Below are 12,500 nucleotides of genomic sequence, written 5' to 3'. Positions count from 1 at the left end.
ACACACTGAGAGGTACATTCAAATAGCAGTTGACTTCCTGAATGAGCTGAGATGTCACATCCTGTGTGTGTGTGTGTGTGTGTGAGATGATTAATGAACACTTTTACCTTGTTATAATAGTGTATATGCACTGTGTGCCACTGGCCATCACTGACTCCGCCCGTGATGAAGGGCGACACCGTCGTCTTCGTTTCACCTGCGGGGGTCAAAAGGTCAGGTATGTCACAGTGAAGTTGAATTATTGTTTATTCTCTCAGCTGATGTAGACTAGAGTTCTGTTGGTTCTCGATCGGTGTTTACCTGCAGAGAACGTGAGCTGGATCTGTTGATTAATGATCTCCAGAGCGATGAAGTCATGTTTCTCGTTAAAGCGTCCGTTATATAGCAGCAGTCCGTCGGGTTCTCGAGTCGCAAACCTGCAGAAACAAACAGAACGTTTAATCCTCACTGTTTGATTAAAACACGATCACATATACAAACACACATTACAGATGCAGTGAGACAGTGTGTGTCTGTTAAACGTTACAGTAGATCAGCGAGCAGCAGAGGATTTGTCTCAATATGAGTAAAAATAGAATCAATCAAACAGATGATAATATCATGTTTATTGTTTTTAATTTAATACGTTCAATAATTAGTTTAGTTTAATTTATTTTTAGTTATCTTTGTTATTCATTTACTTTATTCAGATATTTATCTTAATTGATTCATTTTCATGTAATTTATTTTATTACATAAATAATATTATATTTAAGTATAATATCGCATGATATTTACTGTATTATATAAATAATATATTTAAATGTAATAATGTTTGATCATAATTTTAATAACACTATTGCATTGAATAATTATTATATATATATTAATGTTTCCAGACAGACTGAAGGGCATGTAGTTCTGGTGACTGAAAAAGTAAGTGAACCCTTTGGAATTAGCTGGTTTTCTGCATTAATTGGTCATAAATTGTGATCTCATCTTCATCAAAGTCACAAGTATAAACAAACACAATGTGCTTAAGACTAACAACACACAAACAATTATAATCTTTCATGTCTTTATTGAACACATCCCATTAAACATTCACAGTGTAGGTTGGAAAAGTATGTGAACCCCTAGGCAAATTACATCAAAAAAGCCAATTAGAGTCAGGAGTTGGCAAATCTAGCATCCAGTTAATGAAACAAGATTGGAGGTGTGGGTTAGAACTACTTTGACTTATAAAAAGCACTCAAACATTTTGAGTTTGCTATTCACAAGAAGCATCTGCTGATGTGGACCATGCCTCACAAAAAAGAGATCTCAGAAGACCTACTGTACAATCAAGAACTGTTGCATTGCATAAAGCTGGAAAGGGTTACAAAGTTATCTGGAAGAGTTTAGATATTCATCTGTCCACAGTGAGATAAACTGTCTATAAATGGAGATGATTTAGTACTATAGGTACTCTCTCTAGAAGTGGCCGTCCAGCCAAGATGACTCAAAGGGAACACCGCAGAATGACCAATGAGGTAACAAAGAACCCTAGAGTGACCGATAAAGACTTGAAGGAATCATTGGAACTAGTTAACATCTCTGTTCATGAGTCTACTATACAGAAAGCATTAAACAGGTATGGTGTTTGTGTGTTGTTAGCTTAAGCACATTGTGTTTGTTTATACTTGTGACTGTAATGAAGATGAGATCACAATTTATGACCAATTAATGCAGAAAACCAGCTAATTCCAAAGGGTTCACATACTTTTCCAACCTACACTGTGAATGTTTAATAGGATGTGTTCAATAAAGACATGAAAGATTATAATTGTTTGTGTGTTGTTATCTTAAGCACATTGTGTTTGTTTATACTTGTGACTTTGATGAAGATGAGATCACAATTTATGACCAATTAATGCAGAAAACCAGCTAATTCCAAAGGGTTCACATACTTATTCTTGCCACTTTAAGTAGTTTTGTTACATTTCATTACTCTTTAAAGAGCGCAGTAATTTAAGTAGTTTTAAGTTACATTTACTAAATTTTATAAAGACCAGTAACTTAAGTAGTTTTAAGTTAAATTTGATTACTTGTTGTAAGGCCAGTATTTTAAGTAACGTAAGTAGTTTAATGTTACATTTCAGTCCTTTTTTCAGTTTCTGAACGTTTAGTTTTAATATTTGATCCTCCTGTTAAAAACTTCAACAGAAGCTGTTGTATCTTTGTTCTGTTGTTTTTATTTCTTCTATCGATTGTAATTTGTGTTATTATTCGCCATTTTCTTCTCTTGAATAATTTTCTTGAGAACTTGAAACAATGTTTGGTCAGATTAGTTAGTATATATTGGTATCTAACTTTATTTGTATATTTGTAACAGTTTTCGCTGAGAGCTGAATTTCAACAGAAAATGTCAAATGTATGTATTGAGTATCACTAATAAATACTGACGCGAGTGTGATGGTGAAGTGGAATCTCTGTCGAAGGCCTTTGAACGTGATGAAGGAGTGAGGCGGGAAGTTTCTGGAGCTCATGAGACAGAAGGGTTTGTCAAATGCTCCGGCGGGACACTCGCACTTAAATCCCCCCACCAGCAGATTGAGACACGTCCCTCCGTTCCGACACACACCATCAGCACAGCGACCAGAACGGGATGAGATCTCGCAGCGCTCACCTGAGAGACAGAGAGATATTCATGAGATCATGTGTGATACACAAACAGTGTTTGTTTTCTAGTAGAGACAAAGATGGCACTGTTCATCACATAAAAGATGATTCGTGACGCTCGTCATACCAGAAACATTTGTCTGTGTGCCAAACAAATAATGCCAACCTCTCACACACACACTTTTCCTCAGTTCTGAGTGTGTGTAATGAAATATTGATGTGGTGTGTGTTGGATTTTCTTGTGCTGTGTTAAAGGTCTTTGAAGGGAAATGAGGTCACAGGCCTTCACTTCAAAGTGCATCAGATCTCGCCTCATACATATTCATAAAACACTCGCAAAATGAGCCGCAGAGAACTTCAGTGTGAACCGTCAGAATAAACGCTTTCACTCGCGCCGTCTGCCTTCATTAAAACTACACGATCAGGTCAAATGACACTGATAATTAACAACGATACACACAACAACAACAACAACAACACAGAACGTTTGAATACAGGAAGTGAATTCATTCTACAGTGATTAATGTCACTTTCATGGTCACACTGTCATTAAACTCTCATTTGTATTCAGATTTAAATGAATAATGAACTAATGCTTAAATTTAACACACACACACACACACACACACACACACACAGTCTCTCTCTCTTGTTCTGACGGCAGTATAAATGATTCATCTTATATAAACAGATCTCATGAGAGACAAGACGAGAAGAATCTGTCTAACACACGTTTATCACACGCTTATTCACAACATATTAACATATGGTTTGGAACAACATGAATTTCATTTTTGGGTGAACTGCCTGTAAAACACACACACACACACACTCAGAAGAGCAGCTGGCGGCCCAGCAGGAGATAACTCCCACACACCTGAACACCTACAAAACACTCTTATGTGAAAAACCCACCTACACACACTCTCACACAAGCACTGTTAGCATAGATCTTAAAGATTATATGTGGGCTGTGACACACATCATGCTAACAGACCACTGAACACACACACACACACACGCACACCTATATGACACACTTCATCTGTAACATCACATTTAGGATCACAGTAATTAACATCAGCAGAAATGTGACGATTACTGCCTGTAAACTGCATTAATAATATTCATCAGGTTCTTCTACTGTAACATCTCACAGAACATCAGAATATCTAAGGATTAACAGCCTTTATTTGTTGACAGCAGTCATGTGACATCACATGTGTATTCAGTGTTATAATCATTTCACACCGGTGTCTAATGATACAGACACAAACACCTCCACTAAACATCTGACAGACTGCTGCACATTTCTTTTGTACAGAAGCAGCTGAGAACACCAGAACTCTTGAATCTAGAACATGAGCAGCAGTGTTCATGATTCTACAACTCTAGATCTCATGAGACCAGCTGGACAGATGTGATATTTCTCTCTGCCAATCTTTGTCATCTGCTGCAGAGCGAAACGTTTATTCCTGAGGGAGTCTTATAAATTTAAGCTGTTCTCATTTAATCGCATCTCACCTCAACTCAGCATCACATCTAATCTCTGATCACCTCATCTCAACACATCTTACCTTATCACATCACTATATTTCACCACATGACATCACATAACATTTAATAACATCAGATCTTACATTATAACATCATTATACCTCACGCCATTACATCACATCATGTTATCACATTTTGCCTTGTCACATCACATTTCTCCTTATTACATTACATAACATCTCTTCACATCTTACCTTATCACATCTCATCACATCCTACTTCAGACATCTTACCTTATTACACCACATCTCACCTCATTACATCTCATCACATCTTACCTTATCACATCTCATCACATCCTACTTCAGACATCTTACCTTATTACACCACATCTCACCTCATTACATCTCATCACATCTTACCTTATCACATCTCATCACACCCAACCTCATCACATCTCATCTTATGTTAACACATCTAACCTCATTATATCTCATCATATCTTACCTTAAAACATCATACAACATATCATTATATCTTACCTTATCGCATAACATCTCATCACATCTTACCATATCACACCACATCTCACCTTATTACAACACATTTAACCTCATTACATCTCATCACATCTTACCTTATCACATCTCATCACATCTTACATTCTCACATCACATCTCATCACATTCTGCTTCATCAGATTTCACCTTATTACAACACATCTAACCTCATTACATCTCATCATATCTTACCTTAAAACATCATATAACATATCATTATATCTTACCTTATCACATCAAATCTCATCACATCTCACCTTATTACAACACATTTAACCTCATTACATCTCATCACATCTTACCTTATCACATCAAATCTCATCACATCCTACCTCTTCACAACTCACCTTATTACAAAACATCTAACCTCAATACATCTCATCACATCTTACCTTTTCACACCACATCTCATCACATCTTATCTTCTCATCACATCTCATCACATCCTACTTCATCAGATCTCACCTTATTACAACACATCTTACCTCATTACATTACATCACATCCTACTTCATCACAACTCACCTTACAACAACACATCTCACCTCATTACTTCTCATCACATCTTACCTTATTACGTCACATTTCTCCTTATTACATTACAAAACATCTCATAACATCTCACCTTTTAACATCACCTCTTACCTTCTCATTTCACATGACATCTCACCTCATTACTTTACATCTAATCACATCCGTCCTTATCACATCACATCTTATCACATCTCACCTTATTAAATTGCATAACATCTCATCACATCTTACCTTATCACATCTTATTACATTCTACTTCATAACATCCTACCTTATTACACCACATCTCACAACATCTCATCATATCTTACTTTATTACATCTCAATACCACACATAACATATCATCATATCTAACCTTATCACATCTCATTACATCTCATCACATTTTAACTTATTACATTACAATACATGATATAATATATCATCATATCTTACCTTATCACATACATCTCATCACATCTTACCTTATCACATCACATCCTACTTCAGACATCTTACCTTATTACACCACATCTCACCTCATTACATCTCATCACATCTTACCTTATCACATCTCATCACATCCTACTTCAGACATCTTACCTTATTACACCACATCTCATCTCATTACATCTCATCACATCTTACCTTATCACATCTCATCACATCCTACTTCAGACATCTTACCTTATTACATCTCATCACATCTTACCTTATCACATCACATCCTACTTCATCACAACGCACCTTATAACAACAAATCTAACCTCATTACATCTCATCACATCTTACATTATTTTTAGGGGTGCACCGTTTGAGCGGTCTTGGTCTTAAGTCTGTGATCGGCCGATCGTGCCTAGAATCAGGGCCGATCTTTTTTTGCAGCACGAAGGGAATCACACATACACTGCTACTCTAATGAATGAGCACATTCTCAGCTCTTAATGCATGACAATGTGGCCTCTGGAGGGTGAATTGTTGGCAATTCTAAGTATTTACAAATGTAAACTTTCAGACCTGCTGTTATTCAGATGAATATGCAGGTTTGGTTTTACAAATGTGTAAGAATTGCACGTGTATGAATATTAAGTTGCCTATTTTCTTTCATTATGGTAGTAATTCTGACTCGCCGCACAGTGAGCACAGAGAGGATAAAGAGACTGCAAACAGGAATAAAAACAAATTAAACAACAAATAAACATGCATATACAAATCTGAGTTTACGTGATGTAACGTGTCGTGACAATTAGACGTTGTGTTGAGCAATAGAGACTTTTTGAGCACTTTCAGCTTCACTCCCTTTAATATGCTCACTCACGGTGTCAATCAAACATGCGGCTCTCCAGGTGCTCTCAATATCTCATCAGTCTCTCATCTCAGCACTATTCTATGAGGATCCCAATTTAAATCAGATTAATGTTGGTTGCATGACCACTAATCACAGCAATTATATTTTAACCATAATGGCACCGCATCGTCAAGCATGTGTTACAGCAAAACGCCAAAGACAATAAACAAATCATAGATATTAACGATTTCTCACTGGAGCATTTTTAGAGCTTGTAATGGATATATGTTTCTTATATTTGAAAGTGTCTCTGCTGTGTGTGATGCTCTCATGGTTTTTGGATGCCAGTATGTCACAATGACCTTTTGATATTGACAACAGAACTATTCATAACTGTTTTTAATACAAATAAATGGTAACAATTCACAATTAATGTAATTTTGAAAACTTAATAAAAAGGTTTAATTTCTTTAACATTAGTTAATGCAATAGGTATCATTAACAAACAATGAACAATATATTTTTACAGCCTTTTTTAATTGTAATGTATTTTTATTAACTAACAATTGTTCATTGTTTGTTCATAGTGCATTAACTAATGTTAACTAATACAACTTTTGATTTTAAAAATGTAATAGTATATGTTATAACTAACATTAAGTTCATTAGTTCGTGTATATTAAATAATGTTAACAAATGGAACCTTTTTGTAAAGTGTTACCGTAATTTTACTGTGTAGGGCATAAACATATAACTGCAGCATATAACTTGCAAAAGTGTGGTAAAGGGCACTTTTTAAAAAATTGGTATAGGCCAATCTTAGTGTTAAAAAAATCAGAGATCGGTATCGGCCTCAAATCTCCTGATTGGTGCACCACTAATTATTACATCTCATCACATCTTACCTTATCTCATCACTTTACATGTCATCGTATCTCACCTTATTACACTGCATCACATCTCATCGCATCTAACATTATTAAATCGCATAACATCTCATCACATCTCGCCTTATTACAATGCATAACATCTCATCATATCTCACCTTATTACAATGCATAACATCTCATCACATCTCACCTTATTACAATGCATAACATCTCATCACATCTCACCTTATTACAATGCATAACATCTCATCACATCTCACCTTATTACAATGCATAACATCTCATCATATCTCACCTTATTACAATGCATAACATCTCATCACATCTCACCTTATTACAATGCATAACATCTCATCACATCCAACATTATTAAATCGCATAACATCTCATCACATCTTACCTTATTACAATGCATAACATCTCATCACATCTCACCTTATTACAATGCATAACATCTCATCACATCTCACCTTATTACAATGCATAACATCTCATCATATCTCACCTTATTACACTGCATAACATCTCATCGCATCTAACATTATTAAATTGCATAACATCTCATCACATCTAACATTATTAAATCGCATAACACCTCATCACATCTAACATTATTAAATCGCATAACATCTCATCACATCTCGCCTTATTACAATGCATAACATCTCATCATATCTCACCTTATTACAATGCATAACATCTCATCACATCTCACCTTATTACAATGCATAACATCTCATCACATCTCACCTTATTACAATGCATAACATCTCATCACATCTCACCTTATTACAATGCATAACATCTCATCATATCTCACCTTATTACAATGCATAACATCTCATCACATCCAACATTATTAAATCGCATAACATCTCATCACATCTTACCTTATTACAATGCATAACATCTCATCACATCTTACCTTATTACAATGCATAACATCTCATCACATCTCACCTTATTACAATGCATAACATCTCATCACATCTCACCTTATTACAATGCATAACATCTCATCACATCTCACCTTATTACACTGCATAACATCTCATCGCATCTAACATTATTAAATCGCATAACATCTCATCGCATCTAACATTATTAAATCGCATAACATCTCATCACATCCAACATTATTAAATCGCATAACACCTCATCACATCTAACATTATTAAATCGCATAACATCTCATAACATGTCACCTTATTACACCGCATAACATCTCATCACATCTCACCTTATTACACCGCATAACATCTCATCACATCTCACCTTATTACACCGCATAACATCTCATCATATCTCACCTTATTACACCGCATAACATCTCATCATATCTCACCTTATTACAATGCATAACATATCATCGCATCTAACATTATTAAATCGCATAATATCTCATCATATCTCACCTTATTACACCGCATAACATCTCATCACATCTCAACTTATTACAATGCATAACATCTCATCGCATCTAACATTATTAAATCGCATAACATCATCACATCTAACATTATTAAATCGCATAACACCTCATCACATCTAACATTATTAAATCGCATAATATCTCATAACGTCACCTTATTACACCGCATAACATCTCATCACATCTCACCTTATTACACCGCATAACATCTCATCACATCTCACCTTATTACACCGCATAACATCTCATCACATCTCACCTTATTACACCGCATAACATCTCATCACATCTCACCTTATTACACCGCATAACATCTCATCATATCTTAACTTATTAATAACTTATTATCTTAATAGATCGCATCTCACCTTATTACATCACATAACATCTCATTACATTTTACCTCATCTCTGATCAGGTGAGATAATCTCTGATAATCTCACCTCATCACATCTTACCTTATCACATTATTATGATTATAAAAACTCTGTTCTGTACAAACCCTCAAACTAGTCTTGAGCTGAACTCATTACTTAGGAAAATGGTTTAGATGTTAGCTGAGTGTCTGGAATATAAAACCACTTCTTCATAATGTCCTGAGTGACAAAGCAATCAAAATATACCTGAAGGGCTATCTCACACTGAGGTTATGACTTCTACACACCGATCTAAAATACTCCACAAATATCATCTCTCATAAACTTTTCATGGTGCTCTTATGAGAATAACCTACATATTAATATTTCATATGCTTGAGAATATGACAACATGCATGTAAAGTTTGTATGTAAATGTGTGTGTGTGTGTGTGTGAGAGTGAGTGTAGAGGGTCCGCCCTGCTTCTCACCTGTGTAGTCGTGGAGACACTCGCAGGTGAATCCGCCCTCTTGACTGCGGCAGATGCCGTGAGTGCCGCATGGTTTAGAGTAGCACAAGTCAATTTCCGTCTCGCAGTAGTCGCCTGTAAACCCGACCGGACACCGGCAGCGTAGACCCGCGATCGGGTGGATGGGGCGGAACAGGATGGTGTCAGACGCCACGAAAGGCGCTAAACTGTCGAACTTCAGCACAGAAACACACTTCATGTAGTTCTCACATGGCTCACGCAGGCAGATGTTGTCGTTGAACGGAAGAACTTCCTGCGAAGAGATCTGTGCCAACAGACTTCGGTTGAGATACAAGCGCTCCTGCAGCTCCTCTGATCCGAAGAACTCCACCTTGCTTCCACTACTGTGACCCAACCGGGCGGGACTGACTCCACGACCTCGTGACCCCTCGCCCGGCAGTGCCACGGACAGACTGACATTCACAATCCCGGCGTTGACATCCGTGTCATCCTGAACGTTGAAGACCACCACATCCTCACGGGACCCAGAGAGAACGCGGGCCACGCCCTCCAGGAACTGAGCCAATAGGAGCGAGAGGAAGTGCTCCTGTGACGTGTTTGCCATTCGCAGTGTGATGCTGTTAGACAACATTTCATCTGTGATGATGGTGACCTGCAGCAGACATTGAGCCGACACTGAGTGAACCCCGTCTATAAAAAAAAAAAACAGAGAATAATCACTGTAAAATCATGTTTTTTGTGCCGTTTTTGGCATACTGAGACCTATAACTGACCTTATTAATTGACTAGTCGATTGTTCGACGACTAGTTGACTTGTTTGCTATAAAGACCCATCCCTAACAATTATACAGCTCTTAAATGACCCATCGCAAGAATCCAGCCTTAACAAATGCAACTGTTCAGTCATAACAATTCTGTAAATTAGTTTAAACTGGTCAACAGTAAACAAAGTGGGCGGAGCTCAGCAAACAGTCAATTAGAGAATAATGAGTCTCTCGAGTGAAGCAACTTCCTGTTTTTCACCCTAACAAGTGTTGTTTTCTTCCAAACAGTCTAACAGCAATCGCTAATTGACGGAGCACTGATCCAATCCAGCGAGATGCAAATAAACAGCATTAATCCGCTGCTCAACAGGCCTGCCAATCAACATCTGATCTCGATCCAGAACACCATACCAAACACACGGGGAGGAATGCTGGGAACCTCAGCGCAAGACGAGACCCAGATTACAACCAAATACACTTAATCAAATCAAACGCAGCCTCAAAAGAGCAATACCGCCAACACACACACGCCGTTCTATAACAAAAAATTTAATTATGTTAAAAAAATATGATTAAAAAAAAATGCATAACCTAATTAACATTTACAAAATACAGTTCACAAATATAAAACACTTTTCACTTTTTTTTCTTAATTTTACAAATAATTCTGATTTTAGAATATACTACATGAAACCATCTCAACCTGACCCACAATGCACTGCTTCACCTGAACACTGTAATCAACCCGTCAATGAGCAGAATACACACAGCAATTTTTTATCACTTTTATCATTATATTTGCTGGAAACTCACAAATGTTATCTACACATCTATTTTAATAAACCGTTTAGTAATGCCTTTTCTTTTGGATAATCAATTAAATACAGTACTTCAGATCATTTTATTATCAAAAATTCCTCTGAAACTGAAGATCTGAGATTCCAGAGGAACATTTCAAAGAGAATTCCTAATGATGATGAGGTCGAGCGTTAAACACACCAACAATCTGTGACCTACATAAGACAGACAGACAGACGAGAGACAGACAGGTATCATTATGAGTTGATAACTCATGTCACTATTGTGATTTCTGACTCTTTCACACACTAGTAGTGCTCTTTAATCAACACTAAGTGTCATATATAAAGGTACTGATTGCACCCATCTTGTTGCTATGGTAACTGTATTCCAGCTCTCACATTGCTCTGTGTGCCACACCCCTCTCTGAATTGGACCAATCAGAATCAAGCAGACCTGCATATTCATCAGTTATGTGTGTGTGTTGTCGTGGGCGCCAGGTGTCATGGGAACCAAATGAGCATTTCCTCCACCTGAGCTCAGAGTGGAAAGGAGCATGCTCAGCAGGGGGCGGAGCTAATCATCAGCCTATCAGACTGCAGGAATCCTCTCCAATCACCTCAGTGTATTATTTAAAAGTCTTATTGCCATCAGAACTTATTCAAATAAATCAAAGAGTTCTGCCATCTGACTTTCAAAAAGTGAACTTATATTTTAATCACTTTATTTGAATTCTTTGGGCCTCATCTGAAAATATCAACCCTTTCTTAAGTTATATATAACAACAATTATTTGTAGGCTATTTATCAATTTACACACATTTTTAAAAGTTAAAGTTCTTTTAAATTTTACAAATGTGCTGCTCATGGACAAGATGCTAAAAAAGCACCAAAATGCATCAAAGACGTCCGTTTAGTGCATGCTTACATAGAAAAACAATTACAAACCAGCATAGTTGAACACAAAAACATGTCTTGTGAGAACAAACATAATGTTTAAACTATATGGACCCGCTGGCGGGTACAAAGGGGGGCGCTATTATTGTGAAAAAAGTTTACGCTTAAAACTTTAAAGTCTTCATACACATATCATTTGAAAGCTTAGAATCTGAACTTTTCAGAGATATCCATCACTTCTGCATTTATGTTACATATAATAACTAAATAAGGCCTTAAAGCATTCGCGTCGCAAATTAGTGCCCCCTAGAGGTAATGAGGAAGAAATATTTATATAAAAATAATAGTCCTTCACATAGAACATAAACGGACAAG

General features: G+C 36.6%; 1 protein-coding gene across 1 annotated transcript in view; it reads right to left on the bottom strand.

The window, feature by feature from the left end:
• The window catches only part of LOC127437940 (cadherin EGF LAG seven-pass G-type receptor 2-like), a 59,460-nt gene that overhangs the window by 32,332 nt on the left and 14,628 nt on the right, over positions 1 to 12,500 (bottom strand). Inside the window, 4 exon segments of the mRNA XM_051693111.1 lie at positions 108 to 196; positions 301 to 416; positions 2,425 to 2,647; positions 9,668 to 10,357. Of these exon segments, the coding sequence (XP_051549071.1) occupies positions 108 to 196; positions 301 to 416; positions 2,425 to 2,647; positions 9,668 to 10,357 (1,118 nt within the window).

Source organism: Myxocyprinus asiaticus, chromosome 49, assembly GCF_019703515.2.
Source record: "Myxocyprinus asiaticus isolate MX2 ecotype Aquarium Trade chromosome 49, UBuf_Myxa_2, whole genome shotgun sequence".
Lineage (NCBI taxonomy): Eukaryota > Metazoa > Chordata > Actinopteri > Cypriniformes > Catostomidae > Myxocyprinus > Myxocyprinus asiaticus.
This window is presented reverse-complemented; position numbering and strand designations above follow the sequence as displayed.